This window comes from Pelodiscus sinensis, chromosome 19 (genome assembly GCF_049634645.1).
Source record: "Pelodiscus sinensis isolate JC-2024 chromosome 19, ASM4963464v1, whole genome shotgun sequence".
NCBI lineage: Eukaryota > Metazoa > Chordata > Testudines > Trionychidae > Pelodiscus > Pelodiscus sinensis.
In genome coordinates, this window is record NC_134729.1 from 21,277,806 (window position 1) to 21,304,214 (window position 26,409).

The following is a 26,409-nucleotide window of genomic DNA, read 5'->3' on the forward strand; positions in this document are numbered from 1 at the left end:
GTGTGACGTCAGAGGAGAGGCTAGCAACAGTTGCCTTGAGACCCCGCGCGAGGCGCCATAGTGACCGTAGCCCTGGAGACTGTTACTTGCCAACGGGAGCAACACGCAGCCTCGGCGGCCGGAACCCAGCGCAGCCCGGGGAGCCCAGCGGGGAGGGCAGGTGAGAGGGCAGGGATGGGGTCCGTGAGGGGAGGTGCTCCCACCCCCTCTGGGGCGCCGCAGGGGCTGGCGTGACCCGGAGCGCGGGCTGGAGTGAAACTAGTTTGGGGGCGAAGGGCAGACATGACTCTGGGTTGAGCGGGCGGGCAGGGCTCGGAGTCACTCCGCTTTGGGGTGAGGGAGGGGGCCGGTGTGGCTCCGGCTTGTGCTGCGGAGCTGGGACAGAAGGAGCAGAAGTTACTCTCCTCCCCCCAAATCGGAGTCGCTCCAGCCCTTTACTCGCCCCAAATCAAGGTGGCTGGAGCCTTGGAGTCACTCTGATTTGGGAGGAAGGAGGAGGGGGCAGTGTCTGGATGGGGAAGACTAGTGTAACTCTAGTTCGTGGGAGTGACTCCGATTGTGGAGATGGAGAGGGCAGCAGGAGTGACTAAACTGAAGTAGATTAGAACCATTCTAACTCGGGGGGGGGGAGCTGGAGTGATTCCAGTTGGGGGGGGGGGGGTAAAGGGAGCAGGAGTCAGCGACTCTGATTTGGGAGGAAGGAGGAGGTGGCAGTGTCTGGATGGGGAAGACTAGTGTAACTCTAGTTTGTGGGAGTGACTCCGATTGTGGAGATGGAGAGGGCAGCAGGAGTGACTAAACTGAAGTAGATTAGAACCATTCTAACTCGGGGGGGGGGGGGAGCTGGAGTGATTCCAGTTGGGGGGGGGGGTAAAGGGAGCAGGAGTCAGCGACTCTGATCTGGGGAGGAGGCAGGGGAAAGAGATTGGAGCCGGAGTGACTCTGGGAGGGAGGAAGGAGCAGGAGTGACTCTGGTTTGGGAGGAGAGTGGGCAAGAGTGGATGATTTGGGGGAAACGAGGGAAGATGAGTCTCTGAACGGGAAAGTTTGGTATGACTCTCTAGTTCGTGGATGGGGGCTGGTGGGAGAGAGAGCGGAAGAGCCGGTAGAGGGAGACTTGAGAGATTCTGGCTTTATGTGGGCAGGGGCCGGACTAACTGATCTGGAGGAGTGGTACTGGAGGCAATCTTGTTTATGTGGCTGTGTGGGGGACCTGGAGTTTATCTGACTGTCGAGGAGGTGGTGCTGACTGGCTGGAATTAATCTGATTTGTAGCATCGCTTCCTTCCTTGCTTTGGACTGCATGTTATTTATTATGAATGCAACTTATTTTCCTGTTACTTCTTTGCAAACTACTTCCTGTGGATGATGGGAGCCGCTGCTCAGGGATTTCTCTGCCCAGCCCCTGCCTCAGGTATTTTTTGTGATAGAGAGGCTTATTATCAGATGATGTACACATCACACTGGCCTGGCCTCTGTGTTGGAGAGAGTATGTCACAGCACCACTCTCTTCCCAACATTTCCTTTTGGTTAAATATTGACTTTAACCAATTACATAGGGTAAGAACACTCAGTTTACCTTTTCTTTCTCATAGTATGAAATTGATGAGAGATTAATTGCAATGGAAAGGGAACAAATATAAAACCGATTAAATGCTTTTTTTACCCAATGCATATGTAACATGTGGACCTCACTGTCACAATAACTTAGCAATATTTAGAGGATTAGACATGCATATAGATACTGAGAGCATCTGCTCATTTCATTAGACAGGTTTCAGAAGTAGCCGTGTTAGTCTGTTTCAGCAAAAACAAAAAGGACACCTTAAAGACTAACATTTTTATTATGACATAAACTTTCCCGAGTTGCAACTTCATCAGATGCATGAAGTAAAGGAAAAAGACATAGTAGGATACAGAGATGGGAGTGTTACAACCAAGCTAATTCAGTCAAGGTGGATGTGGGTAAGAAGGTGAGAATTTCTAAAGTGGAAAATAACTTATTGTAATGAGAGAGAATTCCAGTTCAGCACTTTCAATGTTACAGCCTGTTTTTTAAGGTGTGGAGGTGTTGTTTTTTTTTGTTTTTGTTTTTTGCTTGAGGATGGAATCTAAGTTACCTATTACAAGACAGACTCAACAAAGAAAGCAACAGAATGCCACTGACCCATATGTCCAGCCCCCAGCTAAAACCTCTACAACAAGGGGTACTGACAGCCTCCGTGGGCCACTGGGTAAGGGGGGGAGGGTAGCTCATGCTCCCAGAAGGGGTGGGAATTTGAGAGGGGTGGGGCATCAAGCAGAGGACAGGCAGTGCTTCCTCACCAGCCCTCAGAGCTGGGATGAGGGCAGGGCTCCAGGCTTGATTTAAAGGATCCTTTGAATCACTGGGTTCACAGGCAACTGCCCCGTACTCTCTCCTCCCTCCCCCTCCGCCATTAGTGGGCCTGTCTCAAACACATCATCAAGCATCTACAACCTATTCTAGATGACAATCACTTGCTCTCTTTGATCTTTGGAGTCAGGCTTGTCCTTGCTTACTGACAGCCCCTCAACCTGAAACACATACCACCAACTAGGGATGCAATTAACCAATTAACTGATAAGCAAAAGCGTATAGGTTAATGCTATAGACTATATGCGTTACCTTCTCCTCCCTGCCAGTAAATTTTTTAGAAGACTGGCTAGCTGCCCAGCTCAGTCCTGGCTTGCAATGGGTCTGCCTAGCCTAATGAGCCCTGCAGAGTTAGCTGCCCAGTCCCCTCCCCTTCATGTCTTCTCCCCACATGCTGTACCCCTGCTGCAGCTCTGCATTTAAAATGTATTAGGAGCCAGGCGGACAGGCAGCCTTGTTCAGTCCTGGTTCATGCTGGGCCCAGGAGCTCAGTCCCCCCCCAGACAGGGGCTGCTGCCATCCTGCGCTGCTGCCTCTGATACAGAGTGTTAGGCAGCTGGTCTGTGAGGGAAGCTGGTTTTTCAACTGGCCCTTGCGGACCAACTCCTGCCTGGCACCCCATGCTGCTGCCTCTAATACAGGAGTGCGGAGTGGCAGGGGCTACCTCAGGAGTGGGGCCGGAGTGAACTGGCTGCCAGCCCTGCCCCTGAGTACTATAGAATAGTCCAGTAACTGATAAGAATTCAAGAGGTTACTGGACTATTCTATTAACCAATATTTAACATCCCTACCACCAACCACACACTCCACAACAGAAACACTAAGCTAAGAACCAATCCCTGCAACAAACCCCATTGCCAACTCTGTCCACACATCTACCCTGGTGACATCCTAGGATCTAATCACATCAGCGATACCATGAAAGGCTCTTTCTCCTACACATCTACTAATGTGATATTTGCTATCATGTGCTAGCAGTGCCCGACTGCCATGTACACTGGACAAACTAGACAGTGCAATAGAATAAATGGACACAAATCAGACCTCAAGAATGGTAACATACAAAAACCAGTGGGAAAACATTTTAACCTCCTTGAATACTCAGACTTGAAATTGTTAGTTTTTCTTTTCTATCACTGTTGTTCTGTAACTTTTTTAGAAAAGCTTCAGAGGGCTAGTCTGTAACTGGAAAAACTTAGAAAACAACGAATAGTCTAGCAGCACCTTAAATACTAACAAAACATGTAGATGGTATCATGAACTTTCATGTGTACAACCCATCTAAAGAAGTGGGTTGTACCCACGAAATCTCATGATACCATCTACATTTTTTTGTTAGTCTTTAAGGTGCTGCTAGACAATTTGTTGTTTTTCAAGTTTTTTCAGAAAACACCATCATGGTATATGACTGAATAGGTTTCGTTTAAATGTAGTTATCTACTTTAGAAAACAACAGAAATATGTCTTGGGACTCAGATGTGGCAAGGAGTTGTTTCTTTACCATCTAGTTATCTTAGATGTAGGAGAATTGATGCACATGCTAGAGAGTTCAGTACCTCTAATGATGATGAATTATTTCTTCCTCTTTTTTTGTCCTGAATGTCACATTTTTAATGTTTTGTTTTGAACAAAAGTATTCCCTGGAAAAAAAAAAGTGAGTTGGTACATAGCACTGGCCAAAGTAACCCATTCCTTCTACTCCTTTTCACACTGTAAGTTTCTGGATGCATGGCATGAATATAAATTAAAAAGAAGGAAATATGGTAGCTGACTCAAGTAGCTTCTTTTTCAAGGAACTTGAATATGTGTTGCTCCCTTTTTCCTCCTCCTCTTTTTCCCCTGGGCTTTTTTAATAACTTCACATCTAGCAAAAATAGGTTGGTTTCCAGCTGTCATTTGATTCAGTTCTCTGGTGTTAGCAAGCTTTACTCTGTTTTCCCTGCAGTTAGAGTAAGATGTGAAAATCTAAACAGGAACTTTGTGAAGCACGTGCAGGCTGTTCTTCACTTGATTGCTCCTGTATCTTCAGAATAACACATGTTGTGTTGCACAAAATCTGAGTGTAAAAGAAGATCCACCTTGAATTTGTCTATTTAAGACTGAGTTTCCATAGGCTGACTTTTGAGTCTTTAACTTAAAACATCCTACTTAGGGTTGCCAGTGTCTGGTATTCACCCAGATAGTCTGGTATTCGCGTCCCCCGTCTGGTAAAAAAACACAGAAAATACCGGACATGTAAAATGTTTCTGTGGGACGGAAGCCCAGCGGTGACAATTTTCCCCGCTGCATCTGGCAAGGGTGTGGGAGTGAGGTGTGGGGCCATTTTAAAGGCATAGTTTTTTTTTTTTTTTTTTTTTGCTTAACAGCTTTGGTCTCCCCCTTTTTTCTTCTCAACAGAATTTTTTCCCTGGTGGTTTTTTTTTTTGGGAGGCGAGAGTGTTTGATATTTTTGATTAAACCATCTGGCAACCCTCCCTATGTTTTAATCTTAATTTTTCAGTGATGCAAAATCTTGTTTATTCATTGTACTGGGGGGCAGAGCTGAGTGAATACTTTGCAATAAATGATATAATTTATTTTTCTGAACTTGGATTATCCACAAACAGATAGATGTCTTCAGTTTCATTGTTCAAAATGATTTAAGATGATTTTGTGCAGTTTGTTTGAAAAATTATAAATTTTTGTAATTGGACTAAGAAGAGTTTCCTGTGAATACACAATCGCTGCTCAGAATAATTTGATTATTGGTGATTGGTCAGAAGGAAAGATGATCTTGTGCTGACAGCTTGGGACTTGGACTCTAAAGACCTGAGTTCAATTCCTGTCTCTGCTAATTACTTTCTGTGACCTTGCTGTAGTCCCTCAAGACCAGGGTTTCAGTATCCACAGTTGGATCCAGACTTATAAAAGTATCTAGCACTCAGTAGAAGCAGTTGGGGGAGTGTGATACTTATGGCTACATTCTGAAAATCTGGTACTGAGGTTTTTTGAAAATCTTGGTAATTGCCAATACCATTCAAAAATCATGCAATTAATTGTAAAAAACCCCAAAATTTATTAAAAACGTGCCTTCTGTTTTTAGAACTGCTAGAATTCATGTTTTCAAGCTCTTCTTTGAAACTACGAGGGCTAGAAATGGACTCTTTTTAAAGGAAAGGTAAGAGTCTCATATAATCATCTGCAGAAGCTGGGTGTTTTAAGAAAACAAACAGAGCAAGTGTTGACAACATTTGGCTCATGGTTTCTCTGCACCTTGGTTCCTAGTCTGTAAAATGGGAATGATCCTGGTTCTGAGAGGATAAATGGAGGAATGTTTGTGGGATCGTCCAATACTCAAAACGATTGAGGGAGGGGCATAGAAGTAGACAGATATAGCATGGTATTGCTGCTGTTCTCAGAAAGCCTGCCCAAGCCCTTCTGACTTGGCAATTTATATACACAAATCTGAAATCCATTTTTTATATAATCTTGGGTATATGATTTGGAAACTTGTTTTCTGTGAAGTTTTGTGCCAATTCCGTGTATCTCTTAAATCTCTGTTTATCACAATCATGCAGGACCAGACCAAGGGAAGTTCTCAGCACTTACAACTTCCACTGAAATCGAGGGATGTTGTGGGTATTTGGTATCTCTCAGGATCAGACCCTTCAATTGAACATTTATAACATTAGTGGTAAAAGGAAATAAATCACAGTTACTTATATTTAACCCAGGTTGTTTCTTTTTTATCCCACATTCACGTGATTTCTATGTCAAACTTGTTCAGGACTAACATGAAACTATCTAATCTCTATGGTTTACAACTGTTCCTATTCTTGCTAGCTCAAAATTAATAACGGCATAGAAAAAAATACTTTGATAGTTTTACAATAGCTTGATATATGTAAAACTCCAGCATATTGACAAATCTTACCTTTAATAGATCTGGTTTCTTTTTTTAAATAGAGACTGAAAACATAGATGACAGAATTTGTATTTTGCCCATTTATCCTGGTTTATTACTGAAAATGCCCTCTGCATCCAAAACTAACTTATGGAGCATAAAGACATATAATGGTGCGTGCATTGTTGATTCAATAGCTTATCTTAATGCTACACTCTTCAGCAAAAGTTTCTGCTGAAGACTGCTGAGATATATTTAAACCAGTTTCTCCCTCTCTGCTTCTCTAGAAACAAATGCCAGCACAGTTAAAGTCTGGAAGCAGGCCAGCTGGAGCAAAGTGCTGTCCTGACCAGCATGCCAGGACTCCAAGTGGGGTGCGCTGAGCAGACAGTCTGATTTATTTAAGCATTGGTCCACTGTGATTCTCTATTTGAGATTGTATTTCTGATACATGAAACATATGGATTTTTCTTTTGCTCCGTCTGTGCTTTGAGACTAGGTATTTTGTCTTATTTGCACTGGCATTTCTTTTATTCCTGTGTTCAAACGCTCACAAATCCACCTTACTGTCTGAGAATGTGCTAGCTTTCTCCAGTTAAACTGGCCTGGTGTTTGTGTAGCATGTGAACTAATTATGGTGCAAGTCTGTTAATGAGAAACATAACATGTCTTTTCAGGATGAACCATGTAGGTCTTAATATATTAGGTAACTGGGAATCCTAATGTACAGAGGATTTCTGTTCATAATGAAAAATGCAAGACATGAAATATTTCAGAGTATTGCACTGTGGAAATCATATTTACAGCTATAGGGAACCCTCAGCTTTGAGTGGACTTGTTTTATGAAAAACTGCTGTATTTTTGTCTTAACTGACTGTTAAAGAATAAATAGATAATGCTGAAATTCTGCAGACATACCATTCAGCTGGGTTTTTTTTTGGTGTGTCAAGTTGTGTTTAGACATATGATTTCATCTTTTCTATCAGTGAAGAAATTCTGTTACTTCCCCTTGTTTAAAGTATGTGCATGTTTACTTATGACAGGGAGGTAGTCCCATTTTATTCTGTATGCAGTTGAAGAGCGAGGGACACTTTTGAGGTGTGGGGATGAAGGTGGGGGAAACATTTCAGGAGATTTATGTGCAATGTGAGAGTGGTAGGACTTTTGCCAAATCATGACCTTCAACATTTTTTTTATTTGTGTTCTGTTGATTTGATGCTCGGTAAGGTTTGAAGATCTGCACCAATGCCAAATAAAGGCATCTGTAAAGTAATTTACATATCATAATGGATCTAAATTCTTTTGGTATTGTTTAGAAAGAAGAAAGAAAGTTTATTCTTCTGAGCACGGTGTCATCAAATGTACATGCAAGAAGATTTATTGGAATATTTGACTTCCTACTATACTTGTGTTAATCTCTGCTAGAAATTTAGTCTTCATAATAACAGGGCATTGCAGGTATACTTTCAGGGGCATAGTGTTACAAAACATTATGGTGAGGGTGAGTGTCTGATACATGTGCAAGAAGTATGAGTCATCTATCTTATTTATATATTTTAGACATGTCTGTCATCTGTAACTCTGTTTGTTCAAGAACCGCTCCTAAATGGTAAGAGCTAGGACCACCAAATTTAGTATGCATCTTCTTCTTATCCTGACTTAAAGCCAGGTCAGGTTTGTTTGGACCAAGAAAATGGGAAGTACCAGGAATTGGACTGTTTCCCATAACATGGAAAGGAAGGGACAGAGAAAGGAGGGGTGTGACAGGGAGGGGCACAGAGAAGAGGGATGAAATACTGAAAGTGGCCACTGGGGGCAACTGCACCACCAAGAGAGTGGCCAGCAGGGCTGGGGCTCCACCATCTTGCTTGCTACCAGACCAGGGAAGTAGCCCCCATGTCCCAAACCCTCCCCCATTGGCCACGCTGCTGGAATATTCTTGACTCATTAAATTCAAGGACTTTTTTTTTTTTGGTTCAGTATTGACTTGGTTTACTTATTCATAGTACAATTTTAATAAAGTGAAGTAAATTGTTAAACAATTAAACAACTGTCCTTGGCATACATTCCTTAACATGATGAAAGTCAAGTTGTCTATTAACATCTTCTCTAATAAAGGGGGTGAGATTTCAGTGCATCCAGTGCTGGATATTATTATTAGTTATTTAATAATGGCATTAGGTTTGCCTTGATTCTGGAATTTTGAAAGCAAGCTCAATGCTTACACATCATATGCTGGAAGAATGTAATAGCAGGAAAAACTTTTTGCAGATTCATTCTTTAGTGCTAATTATTAACTCAAATAATTATTATTTTGTTATCATGGTATTGAGAGGCCTCAATGGGGATTGAGTCCATGTTATACTAAGAAATAAGGCGAGAAAGAGTTTGACGTTTAAATGGACACGATGGAGAAAAGAACTTTTCTGTGTCTTAGTTCTTGTCTTCACCACGTGGATCAACGCTGCAATGATCTATGCACTGCAGTTGATTTATTGTGTCTGCTTAGACTCAATAAATTGACCTCCGATCACTCTTCTGTTAACTCTGCTACTGCACCAGGAGGAGAAGAACAGGTAGAGTTGACAGGAGAGCAGGCCCCACTGACCTTATTACATGGCAGACACTGCGGTAAGTGTCTTGAGCTTCACTGTTCGCATAGCGTATCTTAGATTGATGTGTATGTGGACGGTTTCGTGTAGACTAGGCCAAAGATGCTAATTAATTCCCACATTCCAGCAGCAGTGTTTCGTTAGAGAAGCATCCTTATGGGATTGCAAGTCTCCATCCAGCATTCTTTCTCTTTAACTGTCTGTTCTTAATATTATATTGATGGGGGTAACAGCTGTAGACACAGCCTTCTAGTCATGGGGAAAAAGTAAGATGGTGCTAACACACTGTCCTTTACAAAAAAGTGATGTTAGTGCTAATGAAAATATAATCTAGTTGGAGTGGATAATACAGATAATCTTACTAATAACTCTAACTCCATGAGGGAAGAATGTGAAAAGTGAGTTTTTCTCCCCCCGCCCCGGAAATAGGCAAACTGCAAATTAGACATTCAAATTAAACCAGTAAATTAGAAATCTATGAGTCTGGTACTTAGTCTTTTCTAAGTATACAGTACATTAGAGGGATAGCCAGTAGGGTTGCCAGATGGTTTAACAAAAAATACTGAACACCTTTCCCCCCCCCCCCCAAATAAAAAGAACACTGGGCGAAAAGTGGACACCTGGCAACCCTAATGGCCAGGCTCATGGCTATCTGTTTTATTGTCCATATTTATTGTAAGACTTGATTTCAGTAGGGGTGAGTTGAGTAGCAGATTGCTGGTTAATAGTCTCTGTTAAAAATATACTGTAGAAGAAACTCAGAGCTTTCCTGTGTGTGATCCAGGAGATGATAGTTGCTCTTAAAAATGTGACTTTCCTGATTGTTACGCTCAGTTTTATAAGATTGTGACAGATGCCCTATGGGCAACTGCAGTTTGGCTCCCTGCTTGAGTTCTGTGTACCTTGTGGTGTAAAATTTGTCTTGTCCCTCCCTGCCAGGGTAGCCTTATGGCACATTCATTAACATAATTAAGCTGTGCAGAGGCACTGGTGATCAGTGCCATAGAAAGTCTGTACATATAATATGTATCTGTCATTATTACCTAGTACTTATAATATTGAAGCACCCGCCCATAGACCAAGACTATGTTGTGCTGGGGCTGTACAAATACATGCCCCAAAAAGCTGACAATCTAAGCACATGTTCCTGGGGATGTACTTTGCACCAAGGAAAATAGGGTTCATGGACCTAAAGGATAATGAGGTTTGTGAAATTTTCCTGAGCTGTGTATCAGGAAGCCTGGAGGTCCAGTCCTAACTGGTTTCTGCGGAAGCCATGTTACTCTTCTGCTGCTTAGAGTTGTGCCTTAAAGACACAAAGTAGCCTTTAGACTCTTTCTGTCTGTTTATCCATCTGTGCACTAGGAAAAAACCTCCCTGTCGTACCTCTGTAGGGGTGGGAGGTGCGTTTGTGAGGATTAATTAACTTTTCTAAAATACTTTGAGGTTCTTGAGTGACCAAAGCTTTATGCGGCTGTGTCTAGACTGGCAAGTTTTTCCACAAAATCATCTGCTTTTGCGGAAAAACTTGCCAGCTGTCTATACTGGCCGCTTGAATTTCCACAAGAACACTGACGATCTCATGTAAGATCGTCAGTGTTTTTGTGGAAAAACTGTGCTGCTCCTGTTCGGGCAAATCATTTGCGCAAGAGGGCCAGTGTAGATAGCACAGTACTATTTTGTGCAAAAAAGCCCCGATGGCTAAAATGGTGATGGAGGCTTTTTTGCGCAAAAGCGCGTCTAGATTGGCATAGACGCTTTTCCACAAAAAGTGCTTTTGCGGAAAAGCGTCCGTGCCAATCTAGATGCTCTTTTCCGAAAATGCTTTTAACGGAAAATCATGCCAGTGTAGACGTAGCCGCAAAGTGTCTGTCATTGCTAGTGCCTTGTATCACTAATCACAAAGCCCCAAATCTTTTCACTGACCAGTTTCACTTTTTACACATTTGTAGATTTCTGAAACATTTACATTTTGGGCTGAAAATTTCCAACTATCTAATAGAAGTGTCGTGTATAAGTAAATATGAAATATTATATAGATTTGAGAAAAGGTTATAGCAAAGATTACAGAACATAATATTGCATTGGCAAACATTTTAAAAGGAGAAAGACAAAAGGTTGGTATGTGAAATCATTCAGAAAGCAATTTAGAGAGAATTATTTTCAGTCTAGCATTATTTTTAGATTCCTTCCCTAAAACAATCAGATTTCTTTTCTTAAATTCCATCAAATAACTATTCAGATATCATGCACACTGTAATCCTTATTCATGTTCCCTGAAGAATTAACTAATGCTTTGATTTGTGATAAGTCTCCTATTAGTCTATTGTTCTGGAATTTGTTATCATAGCTTTCATTTTGGCAGCTGTTTAGTTGAACTTATGTTCTGATCTCAGACATGCACATCATTATCCATGTTATACATTCTGTGAATCCCTTTTCAAATTTTCCTCCACTGTTATGTGACTACAGATTGTCATTCAGTCAGAATTTCATTCTAAAATTTAGTTTATAGATCCTTTGTTTTCATATCTCAGCGGTTATAAAATATGGACCCATTTCTCACTAAGTCTCTGGTTCAAATCAGCCCTACACTGGCAGTGACTGAAAGTCACTACTGTCTAATAACTGTTCTATGGCCTGTGTGAAATGAATTGATGGTTTTCTACCAGGTTCTTAAGTGTCACCTATTCATATCACAAAACCTGGTTTATAGCACCATTGTTAGTGCCCTCAACAAAGCACAGAGGTATGGAGTTTGAGCATCCCTCTTGCCCTTGGAGATGGTCTCTCCAGATCAGCACTGAGACATGCTGGTGATTTATAAAGCTCGTGACTCACTAAGAAAGGAATGTAAGAAATAATAGGATCAACTAATGTAATAAACATTGTATGTACATTGGAAGTTCTTTTCCCAGAAACCTGATTCTAGCAGGGTACAATGGGTTTAGTGTATTTAAAGCCAACAGTGAGTTGAAAACAAATTTATAAGAATACTTTATTGATTTTTTTTCTCCTGTAGAAGCACAGCATGCACACACTAAGAGGGATTTACAGAACTGGAGATCAAGGCTGAGGGCCAGACTTTTCTGTTCTTCGCAAACTGCTTTAAGCATCATTGCTATAGTTTTCTTTAAGAAAGAGAGCCAACAAAATCTTTTATAATAAATCCCCCCCCCCCATGTCTCTAAGCATCTTTTTCTTAAGTGGCACCTTTGAGAAATCTCTCCAGAGATTTCTGAAAAAGTCAGAGGTTGAGACTAGCTGGTTTTGTGGCACATAATGTACATGAAAAAATGCATCTTATATTAAAACATTCCCCCAACAATGTGTCCATTCCTATTTAGAGTATATGTCATATGAGCAATTTAATTGAGAGTACAAGGTAAAGAAGACTGGTGGTTTTATCTCTATTTCTGGTTGAATATATATAGGTGCTTCTAAAGTTCACATCAACACTATATGTGTGATGAATGACTGACATTCCCTAACCCATTTCTGTTACTGTGCTGCCGTTTATATTTAGCTGTGCGGATCTGTGTCTTGGGTGATTTAGGATGTGAGAAATGGTCTGAAGAAAAGACTTCTGGTGGCTAAATTCATCCTTAAAATATGCTTTGATGGAAAATTTAATCTTACTTATGTTCTTTTGATCTTCAGCATCGTAGTTTAGAATGACTAATTTCTACTCTTCTGTGCTGAAGTCATATCTTTAATTGTAGAGCAGGTCTTTGAGTTCACATAGTTTTATTTTGTTTTCTGATAGCTAGTAGCTTACACCAAATGTGCATGCAGTCTAAAGTCATATTAATGCTACATACCTAAGTTGTGATTAACGCCCCCCCTCTATGGGTGTGTCTACACTACAGAGTTAGTTCGAACTAACGGACGTTAGTTCGAACTAACTTTCATAAGCGCTACACTAGCGCTCTGCTAGTTCGAACTTAATTCGAACTAGCGGAGCGCTTAGTTCGAACTAGGAAAACCTCATTTTACGAGGATTAAGCCTAGTTCGAACTAGCTAGTTCGAATTAAGGGGTGTGTAGGCCCTTAATTCGAACTAGTGGGAGGCTAGCCCCACTCTGGCCAACACCAGGGAAACTCTATTGCCCCCCTCCTGGTCCCGGACCCCTTAAAGGGGCACGGGCTGGCTACGATGCCCGTGTCAGGTGCAAGCCTGCCAGCACCCAGCCAGCAGACCCTGCACCTGGCACGGCTCGAGCCAGCCACCCGATGCCCCCAGCCCTCCCCCTCTTCCCGGGACCAGGCTGGCGGCTCCCGGGAGCTTGCCCGGGACCGCAAGAGGCGGGCACCCGCCTGGGCTAGTGCGGACATCGTGGACCTCGTCCACGATCTCCGCACTAGGCACAGGAAAGTGGCTGTCTAGGGCAGGAGAGCTGCCAGCCTGGCCACCCAGGAGCAGGTGTGCATGAAAATCAAGGGGGTCCACTGAGACCCCCGACCCTGAGCCCTGAGCTTACAATGGCCGTCCTGGGTCAGACCAAAGGTCCATCTAGCCCAGTAGCCTGTCTGCCGACAGCGCCAACCCTAGGGACCCTGGAGGGGATGGACCGAAGACAGTGACCAAGCCATTTGTCTCGTGCCATCCCTCTCCAGCCTTCCACAAACCTTGGGCAGGGACACCACTCCTACCCCCTGGCTAATAGCACTCCATGGACCCAACCTCCATCACTTGATCTCACGTCCCTTTAAACTCTGTTCTAGTTCTAGCCTTCACATCTTCCTGCAGCAAGGAGTTCCACAGGTTGACTCTTTGCTTTGTGAAGAACAACTTTCTGTTACTAGTTTGAAGCCTGCTACCCATTCCTTTCCTTGGGTGTCCTCTAGTCCTTCTTTATGGGAACTAATGAAGAACTTTTCTTTATGTACCCTCTCCACCCAACTCCTGCTGTTAGAGACCTCTATTCTGTCCCCTCTCCGTCTCCTCTTTTCTAAGCTGAAAAGTCCCAGTCTCTTTAGCTTCTCTTCATATGGGACCTGTTCCCAACCCCTGATCATTTTAGTTGCCCTCCCCTCTCCCACCCTCTCTCTTCCCCTCTCCCACATCCTTTTCCCAGTCTCCCCCAGTTTTGTTCAATAAAGACAGATTCCATTTTTGAACACAATTGTCCTTTATTTTGTACATCAAGAAAAGGGGCTAGGGAAGGGTAAGTGGAAGGAGGTGAGGGAGGAATGGGGTACGAGCCCCCGATGGGGAGGACTGGGCTGGCTCTGCGGGCTTCTGGGGGTGGAAGCTCTCCTGAAGCCCCCCAATTGTCCCCTCTCCCCAGATGGCAGCCTGCGGCAAGTGCAGCCGGTCTGATGGCCGAGTGCTGTGATGTGCCCAGTGTGGGCACTCAGGGCACTCCAAGCCAGGACTGCTTTGCAAGCGGGGCACCCCTGAGAACTGTCTGTCCGGGGTGGGGGTCGGGTCCCTTTAAGCGCAGCCCTCGGCTAGCCTGAGACAGCATCTCCACGCTCTAAGTCCTCCTGTGATGCCCTGCCGGCACTGCTTCCGGCCATCCTTAACCCCGGTTCAGGGTCCACTAATTTGGACATGCTAGTTCGAATTAGCAAAACGCTAATTCTAACTAGTTTTTAGTTGTAGACGCGTTAGTTCGAATTAGCTTAGTTCAAATTAACTAATTCGAACTAAGTTAGTTCGAATTAGCGCTGTAGTGTAGACGTACCCATTGTTAATTATAAATGAATAAAATAATTTGAGTGCACTTTTAATTTGATTTAATTATCATGTCAATTAAAAATATACATGTGGTGCGGACTGTCACAGAAGCAAAGGAAGAACATAGTTTCTCACAGGCAAGTATATAGAAGTTTGTCACATTATTTGATGATAGCTTTGTGTTTTTTTAAACATATTAGGGACTACTTCACACCCGACATAAACTTTAAGGTTTAGCTACTGTGCATGTGTATGAATAAGCAGGCAGTGTGTGTATCTACACTATACATAAATTGTACCAGCTTTCATTATTTTATTGTGAAACTCATTGTATTTGTTGATTTTCGTAATTCCTTAGCTTCTTCTACTATAGGACTATATAAAAACGCAGGATTTTAACTTCTGTGATTGTAGAGAACAGTTTGAAAACCTGTCCTCAGGATCCTAAAAAGCTTGTAAGCCAGAAAGAAATTTAAAAGAACCCAAAATGTTATAACTTTTTTTTTATCATGGTTTTTTTGGGGGTTCTGACTCATGATTGTTAAATGTTTTACATTGGCCAGAGTAGGTTCTGTTCCTAACTGTGATTCTGACCTTTATTTGAATTTTATGGTATTACTTTCTGTCTCTGTGCTTATCTTCCGCAAGATACCTCCCTCATGGGGTGTTGTGAGGCTGAATTAATGTTTGCAGTTTGTTCCTCACATGAAAAGTGCCAGACTTTATTCTTAGACAAATTAGCTGTATGACATTGTTGGTGAATGCTAAGACCATGCATATAATGCTACTTCTCATACCACAGCACTCTATATATGACTCTGTAAAGTAATTCTGCATATTGTGCACTTCAGCCTAACACACAAGGTACTCTTAGCTTTTGATCCGGCTCGCAAAAAACGTAATATAAAAATGCTAAAGAAGACATGGAACATAAGGGGTTCCAGTCCTGCAATAGTAGAATGAGAACAACTGTGTGATGATTGTGAAGTTACTTCTGCCTAGTAGCAGGACAGAAGCCCAACAGGAGTTAAGTCTCCCAGGGTATGTCTACACTACCCCGCTAGTTCGAACTAGCGGGGTAATGTATGCATACCGCACTTGCTAATGAAGCCCGGGATTTGAATTTCCCGGGCTTCATTAGCATAAGCGGGGAGCCGCCATTTTTAAATCCCCGCTGCTTCGAACCCCGTGCAGCGCGGCTACACGGGGCTCGAACTAGGTAGTTCGGACTAGGGTGCCTATTCCGAACTACCGGTACACCTCGTTTCACGAGGAGTAAAGGTAGTTCGGAATAGGAATCTATAGATGCATGAGATTCCAGGATGAGTTTGTTGTGTGATTTACTTTCCTTTGTGGTGCTGTTGTTTTAAACACAGGATAATAGAGAACAATTAACAATCCAATGGAAGCTACCATTTTGAAAGGAAGACACCCTACCTTAAAAGCCATGTGGCCTAGTGCATAGACCACAAGATTGGGAATCAGAGGACCTTGGATTTATTCTAATTTCTGCTACAGGTTTGCTGATTGAGCTTGGGCAAGTCACTTTCACATCCCATGCCTGAGTTTCCCCATTAAATCCATGTCTAAAATGGGGGTCATCCTACCAGTGAGACCTCCTTTACAAAGCTTTTTGAAATACACGGATGAAATATACAACATGAACGCTAGGTAGTAATATTATTATTATACTGGTGAAAGATGTTAATTTCCAGTGCCTTTAAATGGTAAAGCTAGTTCTTTCTATCCCATTGTCTGACTGGGCTTCTCCCACTGGGAGAATGACCGAAGACACTGACGGCGTGGAAAGATTTCTAGGTAGTATGGAAAATGCTCCTATTTCTCTCTTTCTTTTTATGTTACCAAAAGTGTATTTACTATGTAAGCTAGCTTACTATATATTTTAGAAATGTGCGTCTGTCCGTCCGTCCATTTGCTCATGAACGCCTCTTAAACGGTATGAGCTAAGACCACTAAGTTTGGTAGGCAGCTTCCTCTTATCATAACTTAAAGCAAGGTCAGGGTTTGGTTGTGCCAGGACAATGAGATATGCCTGGAATTCAGTTGTTTCTCATAAAATGGAAAGAGAGGGATCTGGCAGTAGGGACAGGTGTACTGCAGAATGACCACAGGGGGCAGCAAGGAGCCAGAAATGGGAACCAGGTCAACTATAACCCCATTGGGCCAGCAGTGGGCAGAGGTGGAGAAAGAAAGGGACACTATCTGCTATATACTTCAGAGAGTGAGTTTGTGTTTGTGTGTCTGTCTGTCACCCAGCCGGGGGACATTCACCCTTCCCATAGCTTTGTCTGCTGCAGCTGTGGGGCCACATAGGGTTGCCAGATAATTTCACAAAAAATACCAAACACTGTGGGGGGAAAAAAATTGGTTGAACAACAACAAAAAAACCCGCACAAAAATAAAGAGTCACAGCCCCTTTAAATCACCACACACTCCTGCACTCCCTCTGCCCCTGCCATATGCAGTGAGGGAAGAGTGTCCCAAGTGGCCTTCTGTCCGAGAAAAACAGAAAATACCAGACATTTTATATGTCCGTTTTTTTTTTTTTTTTTAAACCAGAAACATGCTGCAAATACCCGGCTGTCTGGTCCAATACCGGACACCTGGCCACCCTAGGGCCACAGACAGGCACTTCTCACCTGGCCCCAAGTTGCTCAGATGAAAGAGGGCTGGAGTTGTCCTCTCTCCCTGGAGCAGCCTGCTATGGAACCCCTCATCCCCAGTACCACCCTAGAACAATGATTTAAGTGAAGAAAAACAAAACTTATTTGAGTTAAGCACCCGAGCAACACTGGGTACATCTTCTAGTAAGAAATAATCACTAGAGCATTCCTTTAATTTCAAACAATATTTTTACATATTTAGTTTGCCAAAAACTAAAGCTCCTTCTGAAAACATGTTTTTTGTCTGTATTTTTATTTTAATTACACTGATACAGACAGAGTAAATAATGTGACTTCAATGAATTTACACCTGATTTTACATCATCTTACAAAGAACAGAATCTAGCCTTTGGCTACGTCTACACTGGCCCCTCTTCCGGAAGGGGCATGTAAATTTCACGAGTCGTCGTAGGGAAATCCGCGGGGGATTTAAATATCCCCCGCGGCATTTAAATAAAAATGTCCGCCGCTTTTTTCCGGCTTTTAAAAAAGCCGGAAAAGAGCGTCTAGACTGGCCCCGATCCTCCGGAAAAAGCGCCCTTTTCCGGAGGGTCTTATTCCTACTTCAAAGTAGGAATAAGACCCTCCGGAAAAGGGCACTTTTTCCGGAGGATCGGGGCCAGTCTAGACGCTCTTTTCCGGCTTTTTTAAAAGCCGGAAAAAAGCGGCGGACATTTTTATTTAAATGCCGCGGGGGATATTTAAATCCCCCGCGGATTTCCCTACGACGACTCGTGAAATTTACATGCCCCTTCCGGAAGAGGGGCCAGTGTAGACGTAGCCTTTCTGTTTGAAAAATTCAGCTGGGACAGGGTTAGAAAAATCTACCCATTTGCCTACCAGAAATGGGAAAGGCAGGTAGCATCATCTGTCATCTCTTTCTAAAGTTTATTTTGACGTAAGTCTGATATCAAGTAGCATCCTAAACAAACATTTAAAAAAGAAATTGCCATATTGCTGATTTGTATCTCTCATGCTATACTGAGCTTGAATTATCAATGGTTATAATCTCAGTGTTATTGGCATGGGTTCTATTTTATGTGTTAGTTGTTAACAGCAATTATTTGTGTGTTGTGTTTTAAGACCGTTGTTTCCTGCTATCACATTAATGTGAGGCATGTTTTGTCGTTTCCTCCACCTCAGTGACTAACTCTCCTCAGATTTGGAATTGTTTGGTAGTAGCGGCATTGTAGTAAATATCTTTCTCTCCCCTGCCTCCCCTCCTTGAATCCTCATATAAAAGCAAAGAGGGGTACTGGAACAATTTTTATAGTAGGGGTGCCGAGAGCTCTTAAACCTAACTGGAAACCCTTGATATAATGGAAATCACTTCAAGGTGGGGCGTGCTGCTGAACCCCCCCCCTCCCGAAGCCTCATTTCAGCACTATGAAAACAAATCAATAATTTTGTTTTAAAATTGAACATAAGAACGGCCATACTGGGTCAGGTCAAAGTTCCCTCTAGCCCAATATTCTGTCTTCCAACAGTGGCCAATACCAGATGCCCCAGAGGGAGTGAACAGAACAGGGAATCATCATGGGTATGTCTACACTACAAAGTTAATTCGAACTAACGGACGTTAGTTCGAATTAACTTTGATAGGCGCTACACTAGCGCTCCGCTAGTTCGAACTTAATTTGAACTAGTGGAGTGCTTAGTTCGAACTAGGTAAACCTCATTGCACGAGGACTAAGCCTAGTTCGAACTTACTAGTTCGAATTAAGGGCTGTGTAGCCCCTTAATTCGAACTAGTGGGAGGCTAGCCCTCCCCAGCTTTCCCTGGTGGCCACTCTGGCACCACCAGGGGGCATACGAGTTTCCCCTCCCGGTCCCGGAGCCCTTAAAGGGGCACGGGCTGGCTACGGTGCCCGTGCCAGGTGCAAGCCTGCCAGCACACAGCTAGCAGACCCTGCACCTGGCACGCCATGAGCCAGCCACCCTATGCCCCCCAGCCCTCCGCCTCTTCCCGGGACCAGGCTGGCGGCTCTCGGGAGCCTGGCCAGGACCACAAGAGGCGGGCACCCACCTGGTCTAGTGCAGACATCGTGGACCTCGTCCACGACCTCCGCACTAGGCACAGGAAAGTGGCCATCTAGGGCAGGAGAGTTGCCAGCCTGGCCACCCAGGAGCAGGTTTGCATGAAAATCAGGGTGGTCCACTGAGACCCCCGACCCTGAGCTCTGAGCTTAGAATGGCTGTACTGGGTCAGACCAAAGGTCCATCTAGTCCAGTAGCCTGTCTGCATCTAGGTACCCTGGAGGGGATGGACCGACGACAGTGACCAAACCATTTGTCTCGTGCCATCCCTCTCCAGTCTTCCACAAACTTTGGGCAGGGACACCATTTCTTCCCCCTGGCTAATACCACTCCATGGACCCAACCTCCATGACTTGATCTAACTTCTCTTTAAACTCTGTTCTAGTTCTAGCCCTCACAGCCTCCTGCAACAAGGAGTTCCACAGGTTTATTCTTTGCTTTGTGAAGAACAACTTTCTGTTACCAGTTTGAAGCCTGCTACCCATTCCTTTCCTTTGGTGTCCTCTAGTCCTTCTATTATGGGAACTAATGTAGAACTTTTCTTTATGCACCCTCTCCACACCACTCTTGCTTGTATAGACCTCTATCCTATCCCCCCTCCGTCTCCTCTTCTCTAAGCTGAAAAGTCCCAGTCTCTTTAGCCTCTCTTCATATGGGGCCTGTTCCAAACCCCTGATCATTTTAGTTGCCCTCCCCTCTCCCAGCCTCTCTCTTCTCCTCTCCCACCTCTTTTTTCCCAGTCTCCCCCAGTTTTGCTCAATAAAGAGAGATGCTATTTTTGAACACACATTTTCTTTATTTTGTACATCAGGAAGGGGGGCTAGGGAAGGGTAAGTGGAAGGAGGTGAGGGAGGAATGGGGTACGCGCCCCAGATGGGGAGGACTGGGCTGGCTCTGCGGGCGTCTGGGGGTGGAAGCTCTCCTGCAGCCCCCCGATTGTCCCCTCCCCCCGGATGGCAGCCTGTGGCAAGTGCAGCCGGGGTGATGGCCGAGTGCTGTGATGTTCCGCGTGTGGGCACTCAGGGCACTCCAAGCCAGGACTGCTTTGCAAGCGGGGAACCCTGAGAACTGTCTGTCCGGGATGGGGGTCGGGTCCCTTTAAGCACAGCCCTCGGCTAGCCTGAGACAGCAGCTCTACGCTCTAAGTCCTCATCTGATGCCCTGCCGGCACTGCTTCCGGCCATCCTTAACCTCTGTTCAGGGTCCACTCTGTGTGGACATGCTAGTTCGAATTAGCAAAACGCTAATTCGAACTAGTTTTTAAGTCTAGCTGCGCTAATTCGAATTAGCTAGTAGTTCGAATTAGCGCTGTAGTGTAGACATACCCCATGTGATCCCTGTCCTGTCATCCATTCCCATCCCTTGACAAACAGAGGCTAGGGACACCATTCCTACCCATCCTGGCTAATAGCCATTGATGGACCTAACTTCTGTTTATCTAGCTCTTTTTTTGAACCCTATTAAAGTTCTGGTCTTCACAATATCCTCTGGCAAGGAATTCCACAGGTTAACTGTGTGCTGTGTGAAGAAAAATTTCCTTTTGTTTGTTTTAAACCTGCCACCTATTAATTTCATTTGGGGTGTGTCTAGACTACATGCCTCCTTCGACGGAGGCATGTAGATTAGCCAGATCGGAAGAGGGAAATGAAGCCGCGATTAAAATAATCGCGGCTTCATTTAAATTTAAATGGCTGCCCCGATCTGCCGATCAGCTGTTTGTCGGCAGATCGGGGGAGTCTGGACGCGATGCCCCGACAAAGAAGCCTTTCTTCATCGACACAGGTAAGCCTCGTGAAACCAGGTTTACCTGTGTCGATGAAGAAAGGCTTCTTTGTCGGGGCATCGCGTCCAGACTCCCCCGATCTGCCGACAAACAGCTGATCGGCAGATCGGGGCAGCCATTTAAATTTAAATGAAGCCGCGATTATTTTAATCGCGGCTTCATTTCCCTCTTCCGATCTGGCTAATCTACATGCCTCCGTCGAAGGAGGCATGTAGTCTAGACACACCCTGGGTGACCTCTTAGTTCTTATGTTATGGGAACTAGTAAATAACTTTTCTGTATTCACTTTTTCCGCACCAGTCCTGATTTTAAAGACCTCTGTCATAACCCTCCTTAGTCTCCTCTTTTGTATGAAAGTAGATGTAGCCTATACTTGCCAAGGTAGACAAATGGGCTGCAGGTCTCCAGAGAGAAGGGATACTTTTAACATGCTTCAAATATCCTGCATTTCTTGAAACACACTTAGCACTCAAATTCACTTGCATTAGATCCTGGTTTCTCAGTCTGTGGGCTGTGATCCAAAACTAAGTCACTAGAATGTGTCAAAGAGTTGTGGGCTGGCTGGGCTCAGCTCCATTCTCTAGGTGTTGCAGTCTAGTGCACGGGGTTGCAGCATCTCTTAAATTTGGCCCAGCCACCTCTCTGTCATGACAAGGGGGCCAGCTGAGTCAAATGTGAGTGAGTGGTGCTGCAACTACATGTGCCAGGTCATGAGCCCACTCATGCAAATTTGGCCCAGTTGGGACCCTATCAAGAAACTGGGCCAAACTTCCGCAGCTCTGCAGTCCTATATGTGACAATGCCTGGGGAGCTGAGCCCAGCCAACGCTGTGGGCCAGGGGCCAGGAGGGAGCAGTTTGTGTCACATTCTCCGGTAAGTACCAGCCACTTGATGCATCCCCCTGCCGTGCAGCTGAGTGACACCCCACCTTCCTGACCAGTCCCCCCAACCCCAGCCCCCTAATGTGCCTTTCCCCCACAGGAAGGCATCTTCTCCTTTTGTCAGCCCATCCATTTTAGACTCCAAATCTTCCCCCACCCCATTGCACCCTCCGCCCCTTCGGTCCTTCCAACTCGTTCCCCCAGCCCACCCACTTTATCCCCACAGCCCACCACTTTGCCCCCTGTTCCCAATGGACCATATGAGGGAAATGGTGTATTTTGGTGGGTGCACTGACACTTTTAAGGTTCCACACCAAAAGACAGAAATTTGGTTTTTCAAGTCTCCTCCGAAAGTTCCTCCCTTCTCAAACAACAGCTAAACTTCATGGTACTCAGTTTATCAATAGTGGAAAAATACTTGTTCAAGGAATTCCAGGTATTTTTAGCTTAGTGGTTACACAGCAAGAGGAACTGAATTGACTGGCACTGAATACAGTTGTGACGGATGCCTTCAAATCCCACTTCTGACTCTACCAGTCTCCTGTTGGCACAGATCAGATAACATCCTTCTACCTCATTTCCTCTTCCCGGAATGAATGTACCCATCCCAGGTCCATCCGCTTTGATACAAAGTTGATACAGACTTTGACTCCCTTTTATGCCAGTGCTGGTGTTATTTCTTTGAGTAACACTGAGCTTCCTTCTGCAGAGAATATAACAATAATCAGTTTTACTGACTTTTGAACTATGGATTATGTTTCTGTTGTAAGCTTGCAACCTGTTGGCCAGACTTTTAGGAGAGGTCCCCTCCCTTTCAAGCACCTAATTTGTGGCTGCTCTCTTTAGATACCCAAAAGTAAGGCTGAGGTTTTGAAAGAGCTTAGACCTGTTCACCATGGCTGCGTCTAGACTGGCGTGATTTTCCGGAAATGCTTTTAACGGAAAAGTTTTCTGTTAAAAGCATTTTTGGAAAAGAGCGTCTAGATTGGCACGGACGCTTTTCCTCAAAATCACTTTTTGCGGAAAAGTGTCCGTGCCAATCTAGATGCACTTTTCCGCAAAAAAGCCCCGATTGCCATTTTCACGATCGGGGCTTTTTTGCGGAAAACAAATCTGAGCTATCTACACTGGCCCTTTTGCTCAAAAGCTTTGCGCAAAAGGGACTTTTGCCTCAACTGGAGCAGAATAGTATTTCCGCAAGAAGCACTGGTTTCTTATAGTAGGAAGTGAGTGCTTTTGTGGAAATTCAAGTGGCCAGTGTAGACAGCTGGCAAGTTTTTCCGGAAAAGCGGCTGATTTTCTGGAAAAACTGTCCAGTCTAGACACAGCCCATATGTATGCAGATGTCAGTTACATGAAGTAGGCTAAGATGTAACGTGGTGTCTCTTGACAGCTGGAGTGATGTGAATTTGCCAAGCTATTATCTTTTGGTAGGTGAGTTGGGCTCTAGCATAGGACCGGAGGGCAAGCCCAACCCATGGTGGTCAAAATTTGGGAGATCGTGCCAGAACCTATCCGCTATTGTGACAGGCTGTGTCTGTTGCATATAAATCAGGGTATGACATTGTCCCTGCAGTCATGTTTTGACTTATTCAGTGCAGTTTTCATTAGACATATTAATTTGCTGTGATCACCAAGCTGACACGCACTGTTTAAGAACTCGCTTTTTACTGAGCCTTTTCCTCCTCCATTCTGTTTTGCTGATTAAAATGCACTATCTGCGTTTTTGTTGTTACAGGCTCTGTCACTGAAGGAGTCTCTTTGACAGTGTTGTGCTCTCCCGTTGTTACAATCTCCACTGTTTAGTTGTTGCTGTCAGTGTAATAACTTTTCAGCAGTGCGAGGCTATTTTTGCTGTGGAAGATTACTTTGCCTTTTCTCCCCTACACAATTTAGTTACTACAGATCCTCCTCAAAAAGGTATTGTGCAGGGTCACTGTAAGTACTTGTGACAGACTGCACGTGAATATCCTCTTCCAGTGCCATCTCTACATGCAGCTCACAGAAGCGATTTACTAATTCCCAAGCACAGAACTATATATTTGATTTTAGTTAACACACAGACAGCTCCGTGTTATGAGTCTAGAGCAGGGGTGGCCAACCTGAACCTGAGAAGGAGACAGCATTTACCAATGTATGTTGCCAAAGAGTCCCAGTAATATGCCAGCAGCCCGCTATCAGCTCTCTTATTCTCAGTGCCTCCCACCCGCCGATCAGCATCTCCACTCCCCTCTAGGGCTACGTCTACACTGGCCCCTTTTCCGGAAGGGGCATGTAAATGTCACCAGTCGTCGTAGGGAAATCCGCGGGGGATTTAAATATCCCCCGCGGCATTTAAATAAAAATGTCCGCCGCTTTTTTCCGGCTTTTAAAAAAGCCGGAAAAGAGCGTCTACACTGGCCCCGATCCTCCGGAAAAAGCGCCCTTTTCCGGAGGGTCTTATTCTTACTTTGAAGTAAGAATAAGAGCCTCCGGAAAAGGGCACTTTTTCCGGAGGATCGGGGCCAGTCTAGACGCTCTTTTCCGGCTTTTTTAAAAGCCGGAAAAAAGCGGCGGACATTTTTATTTAAATGCCGCGGGGGATATTTAAATCCCCCGCGGATTTCCCTACGACGACTGGTGAAATTTACATGCCCCTTCCGGAAAAGGGGCCAGTGTAGACGTAGCCTAGCTGTTTAGCTGCATGTAGGGAGTTCTGGAGGGTGAGGAGAAGAGCAGGGGCATGGCAGGCTCTGGAGAAGGGGTGGGGCCTTGAGGAAAGAAGTGGAGCAGGGCCAGAGTCTGGGACAGAGCTGGGGATTGAGTAGTGAGCACCCCCTGGAACTTTGGAAAGTTGACTCCTGTAGCTCCAGTCCCAGAGTCAGTGCCTGAGCATTAACTTCTGAAGAGCCTTGTGTGGCTCCGGAGCCACAGGCTGGCCACCCCAATCTAGAGGTTTGTTGACATTGGGCATTTCATAAATGAATAAATGACAGACTGCTTTGATTCCAATTGTTTCATTTTAGTAATGGTTGCCTCTCTTTTCTCCTCTGTAATGTGATACAGTCTCGCTTGACCTTCTTATTAATAAACTAGGGAAATACAAAGTAGACGGGACTACTATAAGGTGCATGTATAACTGGATCCAACCATTGTTGGATAATTACCAATGGAAGGGCATAACAAGAAGGGTTCCAAAGGGATCAGTTTTGGGACGATTTAGATGATGGCATAGAACGTACGCTTATAAAATTTGCAGATGACACCAAGCTGGGAGGGACTGTGAATGCTTTGGAAGATAGGATCATAATTCAAAATGATCTGGACAAATTGGAGAAATGGTCTGAGGCAAACAGGACGCAATTTAGTAAGGACAAATGCAAAGCACTTGACTTAGGGAGGAACAATCAGTTTCACACATACAAAATGGGCAGCGACTGTCTAGGAAGGAGTATTGCAGAAACGAGAGGGAGAAAAAATATTCTCCTTAACCTCTGATGATAGGACAAGAGGCTTAAATTGCAGCAAAGGAGGGTTAGGTTGGACATTATGAAAAAATGCCTACCTGTCAGGGTGGTTAAACACTGGAATAAGTTGCCTAGGGAGGTTGCGGAATCTCCATCACTGGAGATATTTAAGAGCAGGTTAGACAGACACCCGTCAGGGATGATCTAGATGGTGCTTGGCCCTGCTGTGAGGGCAGGGAACTAGACTTGATGACCTCTCGAGATTCCTTCCGTTCTACTATTCTATGATTCTATGAGCAGAGCCAGGGGCAGCTGGTAAGTGGAGTTCTGGGGGGGCCACCTGCCACCCAGGGAAAAGCCAGGACAACGATCCTTCACTCCAGGCCCTGTCTTTCCCCACCTCTCCTCTCCCCATCTCTTCCCCCAACCAAAGCAGCCCGGGAGAATAGTAGGCCTGGGGGTCTGGGACTGGCAGGGGGAGCCTCTTCCCTCCCCGGCCAACTCAATAGCGGCAGAGGAGGAAGCTCTGCTCTCCCAGCTGCAATACTCCACTTCCCACAGGTGAGTGTGTGGGCAGTTCTGTCCCTCTCCCGAATAACACGGCCAGAAGAGCAAACCGAGCTGGGGCTGAGTTGATGCACTACCCCCACAGCTGCCAGTGAGTGCGGGGTGAGGGAGTTGGACCCCTGCTGTATGTGACAGCCCCCCTGCTAGCCCTCTGGCTACTGGCTGACTCCTTTCTCCTTCCACCCACGGTATCTGGGAACACATGACCCCTCATGTCCCACCTAGTGACCATCACTTGCCATGACGCTTCTTTAGTTGGTAATTTGTGATATTCAGCTGGAAATGGTTATACAGATGCAAGATACTGTAACTTCTTATTCATTCAGGGTATGTCTACACTACAAAGTTAATTCGAACTAACGGGCGATAGTTCGAATGAACTTTGATAGGCGCTACACTAGCCTATCAAAGCGGAGCGCTTAGTTCGAACTAGGTAAA

At 44.6% G+C, this 26,409-nt stretch overlaps 1 protein-coding gene across 11 annotated transcripts in view; it reads left to right on the top strand.

Moving 5' to 3' along the window:
* Nucleotides 1-19: 19 nt before the first annotated feature.
* The window catches only part of RFX2 (regulatory factor X2), a 109,943-nt gene continuing 83,553 nt past the window's right edge, over nucleotides 20-26,409 (top strand). For 2 of the 11 annotated variants that reach the window (XM_075902984.1, XM_075902988.1), the window contains exons 1-2: nucleotides 22-160; nucleotides 5,478-5,552. Coding sequence is in view for 5 of the 11 variants with exons in the window: in XM_075902982.1 (XP_075759097.1) it covers nucleotides 1,366-1,414 (49 nt within the window). In the remaining 6 variants the exon portion in view is untranslated. Of the gene's footprint in view, nucleotides 161-926; nucleotides 1,415-1,481; nucleotides 1,974-5,477; nucleotides 5,553-26,409 lie in introns of those variants that run through there. The other 9 variants (XM_075902985.1, XM_075902987.1, XM_075902982.1 and 6 more) reach the window with 6 other exon arrangements.